This window comes from Anomaloglossus baeobatrachus, chromosome 4 (assembly GCF_048569485.1).
Source record: "Anomaloglossus baeobatrachus isolate aAnoBae1 chromosome 4, aAnoBae1.hap1, whole genome shotgun sequence".
In the NCBI taxonomy this organism is placed as follows: domain Eukaryota; kingdom Metazoa; phylum Chordata; class Amphibia; order Anura; family Aromobatidae; genus Anomaloglossus; species Anomaloglossus baeobatrachus.
The window spans coordinates 626,466,005-626,487,245 of NC_134356.1; the positions used below are offsets into that span (position 1 = coordinate 626,466,005).

The 21,241-nt window shown below is 49.4% G+C and overlaps 1 protein-coding gene across 2 annotated transcripts in view; it reads left to right on the forward strand.

The window, feature by feature from the left end:
- Nucleotides 1-10,523, forward strand: part of MAP2K7 (mitogen-activated protein kinase kinase 7) — a 57,312-nt gene extending 46,789 nt beyond the window's left edge. For both annotated transcript variants that reach the window (XM_075346334.1, XM_075346335.1), the window contains 4 exons: nucleotides 1,692-1,772; nucleotides 2,241-2,383; nucleotides 6,032-6,077; nucleotides 8,431-10,523. In XM_075346334.1, the coding sequence (XP_075202449.1) occupies nucleotides 1,692-1,772; nucleotides 2,241-2,383; nucleotides 6,032-6,077; nucleotides 8,431-8,568 (408 nt within the window). In that variant the 3' untranslated portion in view covers nucleotides 8,569-10,523. The remainder of the gene's footprint in view (nucleotides 1-1,691; nucleotides 1,773-2,240; nucleotides 2,384-6,031; nucleotides 6,078-8,430) is intronic.
- Nucleotides 10,524-21,241: the final 10,718 nt, after the last annotated feature.

Consider the following 21,241-nt stretch of genomic DNA (forward strand, 5'->3'; position numbering starts at 1 on the left):
TCACTCTCCTTCTTAGTCATATAGCCCTTACACAGCCTGGAGGTGTGTTTGGGGTCATTGTCTTGTTGAAAAATAAATGATGGTCCAACTAAACGCAAACCGGATGGAATAGCACACCGCTGCAAGATGCTGTGGTAGCCATGTTGGTTCTGTATGCCTTCAATTTTGAATAAATCCCCAACAGTGTCACCAGCAAAGCACCCCCTCACATCACACCTCCTCCTCCATGCTTCACGGTGGGAACCAGCCATGTAGAGTCCATCCGTTCACCTTTTCTACAAAGACTCGGTGGTTGGATCCAAAGATCTCAAATTTGGACTCCTCAGACAAAAGCACAGATTTCCACTGGTCTAATGTCCATTCCTTGTGTTTTTTAGCCCAAACAAGTCTCTTCTGCTTGTTGCCTGTCCTTAGCAGTGGTTTCCTAGCAGCTATTTTACCATGAAGGCTTGCTGCACAAAGTCTCCTCTTAACAGTTGTTCTAGAGATGAGGTGTGTCCAAACTTTTGGTCTGTATTGTACAACGTGACATTTTTAAAGGGAGAAGCCCCTAAACAAAATTGTTTGAGCTATTATGTCCCATGTCTGGTGCCTATCAATGGAGTAGGCTCAGGAGCTGAGCCTGCACCATAATACCTGTTTCCATTAGCCAGAGACCAATTAAACGAAACCTGACTGGCTCCTTCATTTCAGTGTACGATGTTTCTCTCTGGAAGGCTGCGGCGATGCAGAAGACGCCTGAGTTCAAGAGGAGCTACGAATTTGGGAGAAGTGTCCGCTTCATGTCCCATACGGCTCTGCTTGATTAAAGTAGTTTTACCATATAGGACATTTATGGCACATCCAATGGATTTCACGTCAATGCCTCAGATACGGATGCCATGTCTGTATTGAGGACAGAGCTTCGTTGCATGTCGCGGGGAAATAAAAAGATGGTCGCACGAGTGCCTCCTTGTCTATGTTCCTAAATTTGTAGGCAAGGAGGCTCCACAATATCTGAACCTTTCCTTCAAATTAATATTGGCTATACATGAGAATTACAGGACTGTTTCACGCGCTATCATTGAACAACATCCTCTGGTTCACTGAAAATATTTAGTAGTAAACCCAATTTATTGCTACATATGGAACAGTAGGACATGACGCGTTTCAGCTCCCAGGACTGGAGCTTTCCTCAGATGTGACACAATGGGAGTTGTAGTGCATGACACTCAAAACAAAGGTACTAAGCGCTATACGGACAGGTGACGTAGCTATTCTCAGCTTGTAATAAAGAGCGCTACTGTGAAAAGCATATACATAATATGTGCCTATAATAATGACTTAGCATGTGCTGTTTAATTTATAGGCTCATAATGATATCTAAATTTCTGTATTGGAGGATGATATCCAATGTTTGCAACTGAAATCTTTTTAACCCTCGCTCCTACACATGATAGTGTTTGTTCCCCCCCTATTAATCTCACATTAATCTGGCAGTCACCTCTTCATTCATTCAGTGTGCGACAGGGCCAGTTCCAGAGATAGGTGGCAATAGTAAGGTATCTTACCATTTCTGTAAATTATACTAAAGGCAGTGGAGGTGACCATTGAATTATTGATCACCTCTAGCTCCCTCCTTTCTCGACTGAAAATGACTGATAAATAGAAATCGAATTTTAGCCTTTTACTTGAATTTTGTTTTTCCTCAGCCCGAGAGAATTGATCCACCAGATCCAACCAAACCAGACTACGACATTCGAGCAGATGTGTGGAGTCTCGGGATCTCATTGGTAAGATGGAAAACCCAGGAGGTCATTTAAAGCACCACTCCAGCACTTTATTTTTTTTTAATTTGTGCTTTAAATCTAAGTCACCTGCCCCCCATGTTATACTCTCCTTCTAGCGGCTTCATCTTTTATATCAGCTACTCTGGTCGGTCTCCAGCGAGTAGTGACCTGCTGATAGCTCCAGTGTTTTATGGAGCCGCAGGTCACAACTCGATACAAGTCTGAAATCCTCGTTAAGGCACTCATAGACTTGCATTGAGATCTTGTGACGTAGCTTCTGACTTCTGGCCAGTAAGAAGTTGTGGGCGCAAGATGGCATTGCAGGACTGATGCTGTGCTGGAGAACTATGAAGCCGCTGGAAGGCGAGTATATGACGGGGCTTGCGTTTAAAGTGCTGCTGGACTGGTGCTTTAAAGTCTTAAAGTGACCGATGTGTGTCTCCATCAACCATTTTGCTTACTGTCTTTTAGGTGGAGTTGGCAACAGGACAGTTCCCATACAAGAACTGCAAGACAGACTTTGAAGTTCTCACCAAAGTCCTTCAAGAAGAACCTCCAGTTCTCCCTCATAATATGGGCTTTTCTCCTCTCTTTCAGTCTTTTGTCAAAGACTGGTAAGTAAGATGATTCTGCACACATGGTCCGTATACAAGGAGGCCATGAAATAACCTAAGGTGTTTGGAGCTCTGTGCAGACTGACCCAGTGGACAGAATTGGCTGAAAACTGGTATGTATGCTATTCAAGGCATGGGGAAACAGTAGGCATCTTAATTTGTTTTATATACAGGAGTTGGACGAAATAATGGAAACACCTACCGTTTTGGAATCATAATCTTCAAACATGTTATAAACATGCAAACCGTGACATGTTAATGTTTTGTAGTTGATTATTTGTGTTATGTGATATGCGTATGTAAATTAACTGTTTGTTTTGCAGAATCGTAAGAACATTGATGAGACCCTGATACCAATGGCAGACCTCTCGGATTTTCAAAGAGGCCAAATTGTTGGTGCTAGTGTAACAGAAAGTGCCCGAATGCTTGGCGTGTCAAGAGGTACTGTCTCCAAAGTAATGACTGCGTTTGAAAGAGAAGGAAAAACGTCCGCAGCAAAGCACAGGTCCGGCCGAAAGTCGAAGTTGACTGAGAGAGACCGTCGGACTCTAAAGCGAATTGTGAGAGAGCATCGCAAGACCACGGCTCCGAAAATCACTGCTGAGCTCAATGAACACCTACAGAACCCAGTTTCCACGAAAACTGTTCGTCGGGAGCTGCACAAATCTGGATTCCACAGAAGAGCTGCAATTAGAAAACCGCTGCTCTCAATGACAAATGTGTCCAAGCGTTGAGTGGTGTAGAAACCTCTAGAATTGGTCCCTCGAGCAGTGGAAACGTGATATTCTCAGACGAATCATCGTTTACCCTTTTTCTGACCTATGGCCGAGTGTACGTGTGGTGACAGCCGAAAGAAGCCTTCCATCCAGACTGCCTTCTCCCAACCGTAAAACATGGCGGAGGTTCTGTGATCCTGGGGTGCTATTTCGTGGAGATCCACTGGGCCATTGATATCCCTTCATGGAAGAATTAGCAGCCGAGATTATTTAGGCATTTTTGGCGACCAAGTGCATCCAATGGTTCAAGCACTGTTCTCGAAGGGGAATGCCATCTTTCAGGATGATGATGCACCAATTCATACAGCTAGAATGGTTAAAGCATGGCACGAGGAACATTCTAATGAAGTTGAGCATCTCATCTGGCCCCACAATCCCCAGACCTCAACATTATTGAGCATTTATGGTCGATTTTAGAGATTCAAGTTAGACGTCGATTTCCGCCACCATCGTCGCTCAAAGAACTGGAGGGTGTTTTAACTGCAAAATTGGGCTCAAATTCCTTTGGAAACAATTCACACTTTGTATGAATCCACACCTCTTGAGAATTGAGGCTGTAATCGCCGCAAAAGGTGGACCTACACCATATTAAACTTTTTTTTTTGTTGGTGTTTCCATTATTATGTCCAACCCCTGTACATACCAAAACTCCCCACCAGGTGAAAAAGTGGCGCTGTACAGTGAGCGTGCCTTGCAACTCAGTCTGCAAGATGCCTGTCTCTTTGCCGGATTGTGCACTGTTAGTGCGGTTGTTTTGAGAATGCAGGAACGCTACAGCTGCACTTGGGAGCCTTTCGTCGTTAGGAAGACTTTCACACACGTAGTGGTCCAATGGCTGTCAATGCGCTGAGACAGATGATGACACTTATTGAGGCAACAGGGTTACTGAGTGTTCAGCCAGGGCGCGAGCGACGACTGGTAAGCAGAAAGGTTGTGGAGGACATTGCCACTGCTGTCGCGGAACAGGGCACGAACAACCCTGCCGGGAACAGCAGTGCACACAGTGTCTCCAGACAATTGGGGCTCCCGTACAGCACAGTGTGGAAAGTTCTCTGAAAGGTCTTGCGGGCATACCCTACAAAATTAGCCATCATCAACAACTTCTTCCTGGTGACAGATTCCTCGCATGACATTTGCATTCATGTTTCTGGTGAGACTGGAAGTGGATGGCAATTGGCCATGGAATGTTCTGTGGTGCGACAAATGGAACGGTGAACACACAAAACTGTCGCATATGGGCTTCGAAAATCCGCATGCGGTCGGGGTTCTGCTGCATTCATCAAAGGTAACCGATTGGGGTGGCTTCACCTCATCATTCATCCTCGGACCGTTCTTTTACGAACAAAATGAGGCCAACTAGGGTTTGCTATCTGTTCCGTGACAGCAGTGAGATACCAGATAGTGCTGGAAACAGTGGTCGTTCCACAACTCCAAAAGCGGCAGTGTCTTCAGACGACCACCTTCATGCATGATGGAGACCTCCTCACATCGCAAATCGTGTGAAGAATGTTCTGCGTGCACATTTTCCTGATGACAGGATTTTGAGCCGCTCCTTCCCTAACGCATGGCCACCACGTTTGCCCGATCTCACGCCTTGTGAATTCTGGTTGTGGGGACACTTGAAAGAGCGTGTTTATCGGGGAAATGTCCACACCCTGGCTGACCTCAAAAAACGCATCATTTTGGAAGTGCACAGCATCCCACCAGACGTTCTTCATAGGATGAACATGATCACCGTGCATGGCGGCCGTATTGAACAGTTATGCTAGTCTGTGGAACAAATGTGACATCTCCAATTATCGGCACACGGTTTTCGGCCGCTTTCTCACTGTACAACTCCACTTTTTTACGTAGTGGGGAGGTCTGGCATAAAAAAAAGTTATAAGATGCCTTCCGTTTCCCCATGACTTAAAAAGCATACATACCAATTTTCAGCCAATCCTGTCCACTGGGTCAGTCTGCACACAGCTCCAAATACCTTGGGTTATTTTATGGCCACCTTGTATGTGGCGTCCAGACCTACCAGTATTTTGTATGCCAGTTTCCAAAATCTCCTCATCTATACACCGGGGAGAAGTTCTGCAGCATTAATTGACCATTGGTTTGTATTTGACATGAATAGCTTGTGAAATTATGCTGCAGATTTCATCTTTGTCGCGCATTTCTGCAGCAAAATCAATATAATTGCGTGTGCATTTTTACTGATGCTTATCCTTAGCGCATTGTTTACTAGATGATTGTGGGGGGTGCCCAATGTGTGGAGAGGTCTCAGGAGCCAAATTATATAGCCAACATCTTTGTTTAACTGCAGCGACCAGAGCGGAGCTCTGATTGCTGCTGTTAGCCATTTAAATGCTGCAGTTTCTCTGACAACGGCGTGTTTGCTGCTTTTTGGTCACTGAGGAGTGTAAGTTCCCGTTAAATACAAAATCGTGACTCGCTCTTTCCCTTATTAACAATAAAGAAATAATAAAAAAAAATAGATTTGACTTCTATAGACTATGCTATGAATGCATAAAATCAAGTAATAGATGCTGTAAAGATCAAAAAAAAAAAAAAAAAAAGATTCTAGACTCCAGACTTGCGATTTCCTCAATCACTCCTTATCCTACCCACCCTCTCGGTCACCACATCCCCCACCCCCCTCACATTAATATCAATAAAGTCGTTGGATCTTACTCAACAAAAACCAAACCCTTATATCGCTATTTAAAAAGTTTTAGCACATGGAAGGAGAGGAAAAAAATTAAATTTTCTTCGGAAGCAAAAGTTTATTCTGCAGAGAATAAGTCCCTGTGGATGCAAATTTGTGATATTGCCAGTTATTCGGTCCTAATTACAGTGTTTTTTTTTTTTTTCTTTTTCTTTTCAGTCTTACTAAAGATCACAGAAAGAGGCCAAAGTACAATAAGCTTCTGGTGAGTGGGAACTCTGTATTGTGTGCTATTTCATGGTAAGATTAATTGCATAAGGGAACCTGTCGCATTGCAAAATGCTATTTACCTGCAAATATAAAGTTAGTCTGCAGGTAAATATTATGATTATTATGCATTGCTTATACAGTGTGTCCACCCATATCCTGTCCACCGCCATTAACGTGAGAACTGCGGCAGCTATAGGCATAGAAGTGGTGTCTATGTATAGTAAAGTAGCCATGCGCTACGCAATGAAACCACCTATAGCACCACCTGGTGGAAAACAACGGAGTTAGCATTTTTATTTAGAAAACGGAACGAGATAGAGAAAAAAAGTGAATTACAAAGTTGTAGGGCATCATCAATTCAATACGAATCGACACCTTGCATACAGAAATGCTATGATTAGAACGTGTAAAACTCACAAGGCTGCGGACGTGAAGCGATACCTCATGGAGACCTTCCTACAAGTCATTGGGTATGGTGGCTGTGTGGAGTGGCCTCCACGCTCACCTGACCTGACCCCATTGGACTTCTTTCTGTGAGGTCACATCAAACAGGTGTATGTGACCCCTCCACCAACATTGCAGGACCTACGACGACTTATCACAGATGCTTGTGCAAACGTGTCACCTACCATATTGCACAACATGCAGCAAGATACAGTATGCTGTGCAGAGTCCAGATGTGCATTGCTGCTGACGGGGGCCACTTTGAGCATTAAAGTTAAATGAGCGCCATATGCATGACCAGCATTCAATGTTTTTTTTGGGGGGGGGGGTCATGGGTTTCATATCATAGCATTTCTGTATGCAAGGTGTCGATTTGTATTGAATTGATGACGCCCTACAATTTTTTAATTCACTTTTTTTCTCTCAAGTTCAGATAAAAATGCTAACTCCGTTGTTTTCCACAGGTGGCGCTATAGGTTTCAATGCGTAGCGCATGGCTACTTTACTATACCTAGACACCGCTTGTATGCCTATAGCTGCCGCCGTTCTCAAGTTAATGGCTGTGGACACACTGTATAGCATCATCATATTTCGCAGCGCTTTACAGACATCATCGTCATGGTCTGCATTGTGGCTCACAATCTAAATTCCCCATCATTTTGTCTTTGGAGTGTGGGAGAAAACAGGAATATTTGAAAGAAACTTACGCAAACACTGGAATAACATACAAATAGTGTTACAATGCTGTCCGGACTTCTTACAGAGAGTGCGACCTCTTGGGGAAAAAAATGTGATTCCTCCCAAGAGCCGGCGGCTTTCAGTCATGTGGACGGTGAATGGAGCAGTTACAGATAATGCTTGCAATACTGTGAGTGGCGGCTGTAATCATGCCCCAGCACTTTAGACAGCTCATCACACCAATATATTGTAGAGCACACTTCAATCAATGTGATGGGACGTGCTTACAGCTGCCAATCACAGTATTGTGCAGTGCCTGCCCCCATGACTGAAAGCTGGCGGCGCACGGGAGTAAATAGAATAATTTAATCTATTGAGTAACACTTACCATAAGGAGTCCTGGCCGCATTGTAGCTCTATTTACCTGCAGATTAACCACAGGTAAATGGCATCTTCCAAGAGTTCCCTTTCAAAAATAATAGAAAGGAGACTAATTCTAGATTATCAAAACATGCCTATATTTTAGATGTTTTTCCCCATATTGGATCAATTGCTTTGATATTAAAATGCATTATATGGTTCCTCTTGCCATCATTTATTGCCACGGACACTTACGGTTGTGCGTCACGGGCAAATCGCTGCCTGTGGCGCACAACATCGCTAAGCCCCGTCACACGCACTTACCTGCCTAGCGATGTCGCTGTGGCCGGCGAACCGCCTCCTTTCAAAGGGGGTGGTTTGTGCGGCGTCACAGCAACGTCAGACGGCAGCCATCCAATAGAAGCGGAGAGCAGCTGCAGGTAAGACACGCCCACCTCGTTGCCAGAGGACGCAGGTACGGTGCTGTTCGTCGTTCCTGCGGTGTCACACGTAGCGATGTGTGTTGCCGCAGGAACGACAAACAACCTGCTTCCTGCAACAGCAACGACATTTGGGATTTGAACGACGTATCAACGATTAGGTGAGTAATTTTGATAGTTAGCGGTCGTTCGTGCGTTTCACACGCAACGACGTCGCTAACGAGGCCGGAAGTGCGTCACGAATTCCGTGACCCCAACGACATCTCGTTAGCGATGTCCCAGCGTGTGAAGCTCGCATTAGTCCTCCAAAATGGAGATTGCTGCTCCAGTATTTGAGTGTTTCCCTGATATGGGTAACAAATGCACACTGATATTTTGGGGAAACACATTCTATCATCACATTGATGCTTCTTCATTGTCTTGCAGGAGCATCCATTCTTGCGTCGGTATGAAACACAGGAGGTAGACGTAGCCTCCTGGTTCCAGGACGTCATGGCTCAGACAGAGTCTCCGAGAAGCAGCACTCTAATCAGTCCCCAAAATCTACCTTTTTTCAGCAGGTAGCATCTGGCATGGGAGGGGAGGACTGCCCCCTCCCCAACATCATCTGCAGACATGGCTTTGAGACTCAAAAATGGATAATCGTATATTATGTGGTGTATCGGGGATTCTTCTGAAAATTCTTCCTGTAAGGGGAGGTCAGGCTCCCACTTCCTCACCATCTCCATCAGTTGGAGATGTATTTTTTTTTTTTTTTTTTTTAATCCACCCCCCCCATCCCCATTTCGACTCAACACCTGGAGGAGGGGGGAGGAATCCCCTTTGTATTATTTCATCAATTAAGATGTTACTGTCCTCCATTCTTTAGGGACTCTGCATCAGAGTTGGAGGCTTTTCTCAAGACCCCGTCCCCACTTATGGAAATACGTATGTCAGAACACACCACCTTTTTATTGTGTTTTATGGACTAAAAACTCTAAGCTTTTATTCTGCGACTTCTAAGTTACGGAAGCCTATTTATCTGTTCCTTGGGTCAGGTTGTCATGTTCCATGACTGGGGGGGGAAAGGTCTCTATTTATTTAATTATGAAAGTTTTTGGCATGTTGTGGAGTCGCATCATCACCACCGAGCCTGTTTTTAGATGAATGAACTTCAATCATTTTATTTTATTTTTTTTTCCTCCTATTCCGTTGCACCCATAGAACTATTTTGACATTTTACTTATTTTTATTTTTTTTGAAGACCACACGTAAGTCTTTGGAAAGACTTTGCGTCTGACTGTAACATCGGGCCTTTACGATACGTTGAAGAAAGTCTTCGATGCTCTTTTTACTGGATGGTGTCCTTACCTTTTTATTTATGAAGCACCTATTAAGCTTTTATCCCTATTAGATATGGCCGTCATATACACAGGTTTAATCGAGTAGCCTTTCAATGGTCTCCAGCTTTTGTTCTGAAACGGATCTCGAACAGGACTGTCCAGAGCAAGAAGTGCACGGCACGCGCTCGACGGGAGCAGAGCAACTTTTGGAAACATGCTGCGGGTAGATGTGGTGCACTGTACTATGCTGTGAAGATATCTATTTATAAGTGTATCTGCTTAAGGTAGAGTCGAGGGGGAAGAAAGACTCTTGGTGCTTCCACCACAAAGACTAAGAATTGGGTAGAGGAGCCGGTTATCAGCACCGACCTCTGCTAGCTCAGGATGACATGGATGAACCAACAATGACTTGTATATTCATGCTTGTCGCAAGGTGAGGGAGTGGGAGAAAAGCTTTTGGACTAAAACAATTTTAGACTGACCCTTCACAGTACCTCTATGTAGATGGGCACAGGTGCAAGTTATGGGCATTTCTTTAAAAAAAAAAAAAGTTACAGAAGATCAGAAAAATGCAAGTGAATCGAGGGCAGGAACATCATCGTTCTTGTTGGCTGGTGCTACCAGAGATGATTGCGCGTGAAAGTGAGAAGAAAGCAGAGAATGTCGGTATACGCGGAGGTCTCGTGCGAGGCGTTATTTTCGGCCGTGCCTCGTCTCGGCTACAGAGTTGATCAATGTTCTGCGTGTCTTCAGGACTGCTCATAAATGGGTCTATAGATGCAGTTTTAATGCATTGTCCGTTAATTAAATGCCAGATCAATTTGTGACTGCCTCCTTCCTATGGGAGGGTGGATCCAAGAGTTATTAAATGGGCGGGAGGGGCTGACTGTACCAAAGCTACATGGTGGATTGGGGGTTGGGCGGGTGGGCTCATGGGGATTTCCCACCGGTTTTAATGTCTGTAATTATATTACTGCAGCAGTGTAGCGGTATTGCTGTCGCACTGTTTTGTAGTGTGGGTGTGTGTATGTGTGTTTCCCCTTATTTTATTTTCTCTTCCTCCAGCACCCCTTCCCTTCTTTTTTCATCTTTCCCTCTATCCCCCCTATATATCCACTCTACTATTCCTGTTGCATGTGTCCAGCTGGCTTTTCTGCAGGGGAGGCCATGTTTGAAATAAACTCTGCTACAACACTCCATCATGTCTCGAGTTTGTGTCCTTGTGAGTACTTTTCTTCTAAACTTTCATAAAGCTGGCCACACGGCTTCAGGTCACGGCAATCCATCCATTCTTTCATCCATCCAATTGAAATCTGACCTGATCCTTCTTTTCTCCACTGGGAGGACAGTCATCCTCATGAAAGGGAATTTGTCATCAAAAACTTCCTTATTGCTTAAATTGGGTTTTATGTTAACTGCAAACGTAAAAGTTTACATTTTTAAATATTAAATTATACTTTATTTTCAGTAATGTACACTCTGCACCCCATCTTGACAGAAAAAAACAGAAATTTAAACATTTTTGCAAATTTATTAAACAAGAAAAACTGAAATATCACATGGTCATAAGTATTCAGCCCCTTTGCTCAGTATTGAGTAGAAGCACCTTCCTTTTGAGCTAGTACAACCATGAGTCGTCTTGGGAATGATGCAACAAGTTTTTCTTTGTCGCTCCATTGGGAGACCCAGACAATTGGGTGTATAGCTATGCCTCCGGAGGCCACACAAAGTATTACACTAAAAGTGTAAAGCCCCTCCCCTTCTGCCTATACACCCCCCGTGCTCACGGGCTCCTCAGTTTTTATGCTTTGTGCGAAGGAGGCAGACATCCACGCATAGCTCCACAGCTTGGTCAGCAGCAGCTGCTGACTAGGTCGGATGGAAGAAAAGAGGGCCCATAACAGGGCCCATAACAGGGCCCCCAGCATGCTCCCTTCTCACCCCACTTTGTCGGCGGTGTTGTTAAGGTTGAGGTACCCATTGCGGGTACACAGGCAGGAGCCACATGCTGTTTTCCTTCCCCATCCCTTAATGGGCTCTGGGTGAAGTGGGATCCGGAACGGTCTCCAGGCACTGGGACCGTGCTCCCTCCGCAGCCCCTGGGAATCTGCAGGATAGGAGCTGGGTATCGTCAGGGACAAGGCCCTGCTACTATGAGGTACTCTGTGTCCCCGTGGGGACCGCGCATGGAGCGCTGGTGCCATACACATTACAGCACTGCTGGGTGTGTTAGTGCGCCGGGCATGGAGCGCTTGTGCCAGACACTTTCCAGCTCTGCTGGGTGTGTTAGTGCGCCGGACATGGAGCGCTTGTGGCATACACTTTCCAGCTCTGCTGGGTGTGTTAGTGCGCCGGACATGGAGCGCTTGGGCCAGACACTTTCCAGCTCGGCTGGGTGTGTTAGTGCGCCGGACATGGGGCGCTTGTGCCAGACACTTTCCAGCACTGCTGGAGGTGTTAGTGCGCCGGGGGACTACGCGCGGCCGCGCTTATTGCCGGCCGCGCTTCTAACTTTAGTCCCCGGCTTCTGCGGCCTAGTGTCGTTTATTCCCGCCCACAGGCCTGCCAGTCAGGGGAGGGGCGGGACGCTGCACGGATCGTCAGCGGAGGGCTGGAGCATACATTAGTATCCTCCTCCCTCCTCACTCAGTACAGTGGGGCACTGGGTTCCCGCACTTTTCTTGGGCACGCCCACGGTCTCCTCCTCCTCACAGAACGCCGGCAGCCATTCCTGTCAGCGATTCAGACGCTGGAGAGGAGAGACAACAGGGAGACCCAGGCAGGGAATTTGGTGACCACGTAACCGCTCTGAGCGGTCGGTAAGCAGCACCTGTGGTGCTGGCCCCACTGAGTACCGAAGTGTATATATATATATAGGCTTATAGGCTATACATTGCACTGTACGGTCGCTCTGTTGATTCTTGGCTATATACCCTCCTGGTTGTTCTCAGAGGAGACAACATGTCATCCGCAAAAAGCAAGGGTGCCAAAGCACAGGCGTACTTTGCAACCTGTACCTCATGTACAGCTGTACTACCGGCAGGTTCCACTGACCCTCATTGTGTGCAATGCTCGGCCCCTGTAGCACTTACTCAGCCGGAGCCTCTGCTACAGGTGGATCCACCTGCTACCACTGTCCAGGTGACAGGGACGGAGTTTGCAGCCTTTGCTGACAAACTGTCTGAGACTATGGATAAATGGTCTGCTAAAATACTGGAAGCTTTGCAGTCCAGACCGGTGATTCAGGCCCCGGGCTCTATCCAATCCTTGACCCCTGGTCCCCCTCAATTGGAACGGCAAAGTGCCCTGGGGGTAAACCATAGGTCCCAGGGTGAGGTCTCTGACACGGACTGCAGTCCCAGGCCGCCCAAGCGGGGTCGCTGGGAAATTCCCTCCACTTCATCACACTGTTCAGGGTCCCAGCAGGGGGACTCTCTGGAGGATGAAGCGGAGGTATCAGATCAGGATTCTGATCCTGAAGCCGCTCTCAACCTAGATACACCTGAAGGTGACGCAGTAGTGAATGACCTTATAGCGACCATCAATCAGGGGTTGGATATTTCTCCCCCAGCTCCTCCAATTGAGGAGTCTGCTTCTCAGGAGAAATTCCGTTTCAGGTTTCCAAAGCGTACATTAAATATGTTTCTGGATCACTCTGACTTCAGAGAGGCAATCCAGAAAAACCGAGACTGTCCAGACAAGCGTTTTTCCAAGCGCCTTAAGGACACACGTTATCCCTTCCCCCCCGAGGTTGTCAAGGGCTGGACTCAGTGTCCTAAGGTGGATCCTCCAATCTCCAGACTGGCGGCTAGATCCATAGTTGCAGTGGAAGATGGGGCTTCACTCAAAGATGCCACTGACAGACAGATGGAACTATGGTTGAAATCCATCTATGAAGCTATAGGCGCGTCTTTTGCCCCAGCATTCGCTGCCGTATGGGCACTCCAAGCTATCTCAGCTTGTCAGGCGCAGATTCATGCAGTAACACGTACATCTGTCCCGCAAGTGGTGTCCTTTACCAATCAGGCGTCGGCGTTTGCGTCCTACGCCATTAATGCTATCCTGGACTCTGCGAGCCGTACGGCGGTGGCATCCGCCAACTTGGTGGTACTCCGCAGGGCCATGTGGCTACGTGAATGGAAGGCAGACTCTGCTTCCAAAAAGTTCTTAACCGGTTTGCCATTGGCTGGCGACCGCTTGTTTTGGTGAGCGATTGGATGAAATCATTAAACAATCCAAGGGAAAGGATTCATCCTTACCCCAGTCCAAACCAAACAGACCTCAACCACGGAAAGTACAATCGAGGTTTCGGTCCTTTCGGACCGCGGGCAGATCTCAATTTTCCTCGTCCAAAAGGCCTCAGAAAGATCAGAGGAACTCCGATGCATGGCGGTCTAAGTCACGTCCTAAAAAGACCGCCGGAGGAACCGCTCCCAAAGCGGCCTCCTCATGACTTTCGGCCTCCTCAAACCGCATCCTCGGTCGGTGGCAGGCTCTCCCGCTTTTGCGACGCCTGGCTGCCACAAGTAAAAGACCGATGGGTGAGAGACATTCTATCTCATGGTTACAGGATAGAGTTCAACTCTCGTCCTCCGACTCGTTTCTTCAGAACATCTCCACCCCCCGACAGAGCCGAGGCTCTTACGCAGGCGGTGGGCACCCTGAAGGCGGAAGGAGTGGTGATCCCGGTTCCTCTTCAGCAACGGGGTCACGGTTTTTACTCCAACTTGTTTGTGGTGCCAAAAAAGGACGGATCCTTCCGTCCCGTTCTGGACCTAAAGCTGCTCAACAAGCATGTGAAAACCAGGCGGTTCCGGATGGAATCGCTCCGCTCCGTCATCGCCTCAATGTCCCAAGGAGATTTCCTGGCATCAATAGACATCAAAGATGCTTATCTCCACGTACCGATTGCGCCAGAGCATCAGCGCTTCCTGCGCTTCGCCATAGGGGACGAACACCTTCAGTTCGTAGCACTACCTTTTGGCCTGGCGACAGCCCCACGGGTCTTCACCAAGGTCATGGCAACAGTGGTGGCAATCCTACACTCTCAGGGACACTCGGTGATCCCTTACTTAGACGATCTTCTTGTCAAGGCACCCTCTCAAGGGGCATGCCAACACAGCCTGAACATTGCTCTGGAAACTCTCCAGAGTTTCGGGTGGATCATCAATTTTCCAAAGTCAAATCTGACACCGGCCCAATCACTGACATATCTTGGCATGGAGTTTCATACTCTCTCAGTCATAGTGAAGCTTCCGCTGAACAAACAGCGTTCACTACAGACAGGGGTGCAGTCTCTCCTTCATGGTCAGTCACACCCCCTGAGGCGCCTCATGCACTTCCTAGGGAAGATGGTGGCAGCAATGGAGGCAGTTCCTTTTGCGCAGTTTCATCTGCGCCCACTTCAATGGGACATTCTCCGCAAATGGGACAGGAAGTCGACGTCCCTCGACAGGAACGTCTCCCTTTCTCGGGCAGCCAAAGCTTCCCTTTAGTGGTGGCTTCTTCCCACTTCTCTGTCGAAGGGGAAATCCTTCCTGCCCCCATCCTGGGCTGTGGTCACGACGGACGCGAGCCTGTCAGGGTGGGGAGCGGTCTTTCTCCACCACAGGGCTCAGGGGACTTGGACTCAGACAGAGTCTTCCCTTCAGATCAATGTTCTGGAGATAAGGGCAGTGTATCTTGCCCTAAAGGCGTTCCAGCCGTGGCTGGAAGGCAAACAAATCCGAATTCAGTCGGACAACTCCACAGCGGTGGCATACATCAACCACCAAGGCGGGACACGCAGTCGGCAAGCCTTCCAGGAAGTCCGGCGGATTCTGCTGTGGGTGGAAGCCACAGCCTCCACCATATCCGCAGTTCACATCCCGGGTGTAGAAAACTGGGAAGCAGACTTTCTCAGTCGCCAGGGCATGGACGCAGGGGAATGGTCCCTTCACCCGGACGTGTTTCAGGAGATCTGTCGCCGCTGGGGCATGCCGGACGTCGACCTAATGGCGTCCCGGCACAACAACAAGGTCCCGACGTTCATGGCACGGTCTCAAGATCACAGAGCTCTGGCGGCAGACGCCTTAGTTCAGGATTGGTCGCAGTTTCAACTCCCTTATGTGTTTCCTCCTCTGGCACTGTTGCCCAGAGTGTTACGCAAGATCAGGGCCGACTGCCGCCGCGCCATCCTTGTCGCTCCAGACTGGCCGAGGAGGTCGTGGTACCCGGATCTGTGGCATCTCACGGTCGGCCAACCGTGGGCACTACCAGACCGACCAGACTTGCTGTCTCAAGGGCCGTTTTTCCATCTGAATTCTGCGGCCCTGAACCTGACTGTGTGGCCATTGAGTCCTGGATCCTAGCGTCTTCAGGATTATCTCAAGAGGTCATTGCCACCATGAGACAGGCTAGGAAACCAACGTCCGCCAAGATCTACCACAGGACGTGGAAAATATTCCTGTCGTGGTGCTCTGCTCAGGGTGTTTCTCCCTGGCCGTTTACCTTGCACACTTTTCTGTCCTTCCTTCAATCCGGATTAGAAAAGGGTTTGTCACTAGGCTCCCTTAAGGGACAAGTCTCTGCGCTCTCTGTCTTTTTTCAGAAGCGCCTAGCCAGACTTCCACAGGTACGCACGTTCCTGCAGGGGGTTTGTCACATCGTACCTCCTTACAAGCGTCCGTTAGAACCCTGGGATCTGAACAGGGTACTGATGGTTCTTCAGAAACCACCGTTCGAGCCAATGAGGGATATTTCTCTCACGCCTTTCGCAGAAGGTGGTTTTCCTAGTAGCAGTCACTTCGCTTCGGAGAGTGTCTGAGCTAGCAGCGCCGTCATGCAAAGCCCCCTTCCTGGTGTTTCACCAGGACAAGGTGGTTCTGCGTCCGGTTCCGGACTTTCTCCCTAAGGTGGTATCCCCCTTTCATCTCAATCAGGATATCTCCTTACCCTCTTTTTGTCCTCATCCAGTTCACCAATGTGAAAAGGATTTGCACTTGTTAGATCTGGTGAGAGCACTCAGATTCTACATTTCTCGTACGGCGCCTCTGCGCCGCTCGGATGCACTCTTTGTCCTTGTCGCTGGCCAGCGTAAAGGGACACAAGCTTCCAAATCAACCCTGGCTCGGTGGATCAAGGAACCAATTCTCGAGGCTTATCGTTCCTCCGGGCTTCCGGTTCCCTCAGGGCTGAAGGCCCATTCTATCAGGGCCGTGGGAGCGTCCTGGGCTTTGCGGCACCAGGCTACGGCTCAGCAGGTGTGTCAGGCGGCTACCTGGTCGAGCCTGCACACTTTCACGAAACACTATCAGGTGCATACCTATGCTTCGGCAGATGCCAGCCTAGGTAGGCGAGTCCTTCAGGCGGCGGTTGCCCACCTGTAGGACGGAGCCGGTTGCGGCTCTATTATGAGGTATTATTTACCCACCCAGGGACTGCTTTTGGACGTCCCAATTGTCTGGGTCTCCCAATGGAGCGACAAAGAAGAAGGGAATTTTGTTTACTTACCGTAAATTCCTTTTCTTCTAGCTCCAATTGGGAGACCCAGCACCCGCCCCTGTTTTTTGTGTACACATGTTGTTCATGTTGAATGGTTTCAGTTCTCCGATATTCCTTCGGATTGAATTTACTTTAAACCAATTATAATTTTTTCCTCCTTCTTGCTTTTGCACCAAAACTGAGGAGCCCGTGAGCACGGGGGGTGTATAGGCAGAAGGGGAGGGGCTTTACACTTTTAGTGTAATACTTTGTGTGGCCTCCGGAGGCATAGCTATACACCCAATTGTCTGGGTCTCCCAATTGGAGCTAGAAGAAAAGGAATTTACGGTAAGTAAACAAAATTCCCTTCTTTTCCCACATCTGGATTTGGGGATCCTCTGCCATTGTTTCTTGCAGATCCTCTCCAGTTCCAGCAGGTTGGATGGTGAACGTTGGTGGCCGACAATTTTCAGGTCTATGTAGAGATGCTCAATTGGGTTTAGGTCAGGTCTCTGGCTGAGCCAGTCAAGAATGGTCACAGAGTTGTTCTGAAGCCACTCCTTTATTTTAGCTGTGTGCTTAGGGTCATTGCCTTGTTGGAAGGTGAACCTACGGCCAAGTCTGAGGTCCACAGCAGTCTGGAAGAGGTTTTCTTCCAGGATATCTCTGTATTTGGTCGCATTCATCTTTCCTTCAATTGCAACCAATCGTCCTGTCCCTGCAGCTGAAAAACAGCCATAGCAAGATGCTGCCACCACCATGTTTCATTGTTGGGATTGTATTGGGAAGGTGATGAGCAGTGCCTGGTTTTCTCCACACATACCGCTTAGAACTCTTTGGTGATAGAATTATCTTCGTTTCCTCAAACCAGAGAATCTTCTTTCTCGTAGTCTGGGAGTCCTTCATGTGTTTTTTTCCAAACTTATGTGGGCTTTCACATGTCTTGCAGTATGGAGAGGCTTCCGTTGGGCCACTCTGCCATAAAGGCCCGACTGGTGGAGGGCTGCAGTGATAGGTGACTTTGTGGAACTTTCTCCCATCTCCCTACTGCATCTCTGGAGCTCAGCCACAGTGATCTTGGGGTTCTTCTTTACCTCTCACCAAGGCTCTTCTCCCACGATTGCTCAGTTTGGCTCGATGGTCTAGGTCCAGGTCTAGGAAGAGTTCTGGTGGTCCCAAACTTCTTCCATTTAAGGATTATGGAGGCCACTGTGCTCTAAGGAACCTTGAGTACTGTAGAAATTCTTTTGTAACCTTGGCTAGATCTGTGCCTTGCCACAATTCTGATTCTGAGCTCCTTGGGCAGTTCCTTTTGACTTCCTGATTCTCATTTGGTCTGACATGCACTGTGAGCTGTGAGGGCTTATATAGACAGGCCTTGATTTGGAAAGGCACACACCTATCAGTTTAATTTGTACCGCCCCGCGCTCTGCTTTAGCCGAGCTGCTCGGATCCGTGCTCGTGGGCGGCTCGAGCGCCTCCGGACCCAGGGTCACTTCGCTCTGAAAGGGTGCTGACCCTATTTAGGGGGGTGGTAGGTAGGTGTATGGCTGGAGCCGTGTTTGAGTTTGTGACGCCACCCACGGGATGTGATGAAGGTGTAGACACCACCGCTGCGGTTACGGAGCACCCGGGGGAGATGGTGATGCAGCAAGATGTTAACCCCTCCGTGGGCATGGATGATGGCCCCGGGACCCGTTGGGGAGAGTAGCTGGACGGTGCGCGGCCAGATGGCACTGTAGTACTCACTGTTATTGACGCACAAGTCTCTGGTAAACAAATTTGATGATGGTCGGTGCCCGCAGCCGGCTGCGTCTGGTCCCCCACCCGGTTCGGTGGTCTTTGCCTTTCTCCTGTACCGTGTAGTGTATATGTAGACTGCCTGCGCTTCAGCGACGGGGGTCCGCTCCCTGGCTTTGTGTATGTCGGAGGAGCCCGTTTGCCCGCAGACGCTGGCCCGTGGGATCTCTCTGCCTGTGCGGTGGCTTTCTATCCCCCTCGGTGGGCTGTTGTCTTCAGTCGGGACTTAGGTGGGAAAGGACCTATAGTCCAGACCGCAATCAGTGAATTAACTCCGACCATGAAACGAGGTCCAGAATCCACCGGACTGAGTACCACCCTGTGTGCTCCAGTTTCCGTGTCGGTTCCCCGGGTTGGTACCGGCGGGCCAGTACCCTGTCCCGTTCCACCGAGCCGTCTTCCCGGCTCCTGCAGGCTAGGCCACCGTATGCCTCCTAGCCAAGGTACCAGGACTCCGACCCCAGCACCTGTCAGACTGCTGCAGACCTGCTACACAGGCCTGCTTCCACTCTTCTTCGCTCCACTGTCACTAATCTGACCGACAACTGAACTGCTGTTTCCTGCCTCAGGCCCTCTGAACTCCTCGGGCGTGGCCAACCGCCTGGCTCCGCCCCCCTCGTGTGTCCATTAAGCACTGAGGGAGGTGACTAGGGTTTATGGTTTGGCTGGTGTTACCTTGAGTGGGACTGGTGTTGTGCGGGGCGCTATCTGTGACTACCTGGCTAGTCCAGGGCGTCACCCTCCCCCTTGGTTAACTACAGACCGTCTGCGGGCTGTCTGACCACCACCGTTTATTTTTCTGAACTGAAAAAGATAAAAACAGTGAACAAGCATACTAACATATTTACAATTGAGAGCTTTTGTTTCTTCCCTTGACTGGAGGCATTTTGGTTAAACGTTGCAAACACATTTTTATTAAACCGGGAACTGGACTGGACCAGGTCCTTTCAGTTGCCCACCCAAACAAACCTGAACCTTGATGCTGCCTCTAAAAACAGGTCAGCACCCCTTTTCCTCATTCAGGAATCTGGTTTGGGTCCGGGTGTTGCCCAAACGTGCCGGGTACAAAGTTCCTTACCCGGCAGTCTCTCGGAGGCCCCACGTCCAGGGGACCCCTGACCCGGAGGGTAGTCACCGGTTGCAATGGTGACGGGACCTCGGCCTCCTCTGCCGCAGGCCCTTCCTCCAACCAGCCTCCCTGGGGGCTGCAGGACCTGAAAGGGTGGTCCGGGATTATTTACAAGCCCAAAAGTTATTGGGTGGCCTGCAAGTTCTCAGCCTTGTTCATATAACACGGTAAACAACGGGAACATCAACAAAGTCCCAACGGGCACAAGCAGTATGGTAGCCGGGAACCGCTACCTTAACTTTCTTCTTCTTTAAACAGCAATCTTGTGGCGTTGCTGCCGCTCCCAGCACAGGGCACAGACTCTGTGCTCCCCTTCCTGCCTAGGAGCCAGGCTCACTCGGATGCCCCCGGCGCCGGCTACGACCGGACTCACATTCTGCCTGGGCGAAGACTGCCTCCGTTGCGGCGGGCGGACTGCCGGAGTCGTCGTCATCTCTGTTGCGGCCATGCTCGGGGCCAGATGGAATGTCGTCGTCGGTGCTGCAGCGAAAGTGACGTTAAAGCCTGAGGGCCCAGTAGCTGGGTCCTCCCCCATAGGTGGTACGGGCTCCGCTGCCACGGACTGAGGCAGTGGGTCGGTCGGGGCGGTGGCTGCGGACACGGGCGATGAGGGAGATGGTGTGGTGGACGGGAGCAAGCTGGGTCCCTCAGCCAAGACGGCCAGTTCCTGGGGAACATAGGGGCGTGGGTCACTGCTTACCCGCTCCTTCGAGATCATCTCCACTTCGCGCGCCCGGACAGCTGCAGCCAGGCCCTTCATCTCAAACGTTCACTTCTCCAGCATGAAGTGGGCTTGGGCCTGCGTACTCCGACACATCCTGCTGCGTTGGTATCCAGAAACGGGTTGCCGCAGAGTCCTGGCGTCCATGCACTTCACAGCGTTCGTTACATGCCGCTGATCTTAACCCACTTCTCCCCCTTGGTCTTTTCGCAGCACTCCCTTTTTCTGCTGGGCAGTTTCGCTTTCCGACCACACGCTTTGCTGCACGACCATGTTCCCAGGGGGCGGGGCTTCGGCTTTTCGCGCCCTTTCTGCGGGGAAGAAGACTCTGGCGGGAATCTTCGCGCCAAAAGATGGCGGATTCTGCAAATTTCGCAGCGGATCACCGCTGACTTCACTTCAAGGCGCACTTCATTAGGTAAGTGAGTAGGTAAGTATCCTGTTCGTGACACCAGAAGAGTCAATGTGTACCGCCCCGGATCCGGGCTCGTTGGGTGGCTCGAGCGCCTCCAGACCCGGGGTCACTTCGCTCTGAAAGGGGGTTGGCGCTACTTAGGGGGGTGGTAGGGTAGGTGTACGGCCGGAGCCGTGTTTGAGTTAGTGACGCCACCCACGGGATGTGGTGAAGGTGTAGACACCACCGCTGCGGTTACGGGGCACCTGGGGGAGATGGTGATGCAGCAAGATGTTAATCCCTCCGTGGGCAGGGATGATGGCCCCGGGACCCATTGGGGAGAGTAGCTGGACGGTGTGCGGCCTGATGGCACTGTGGTACTCACTGTTATTGACACACACAAGTCTCTG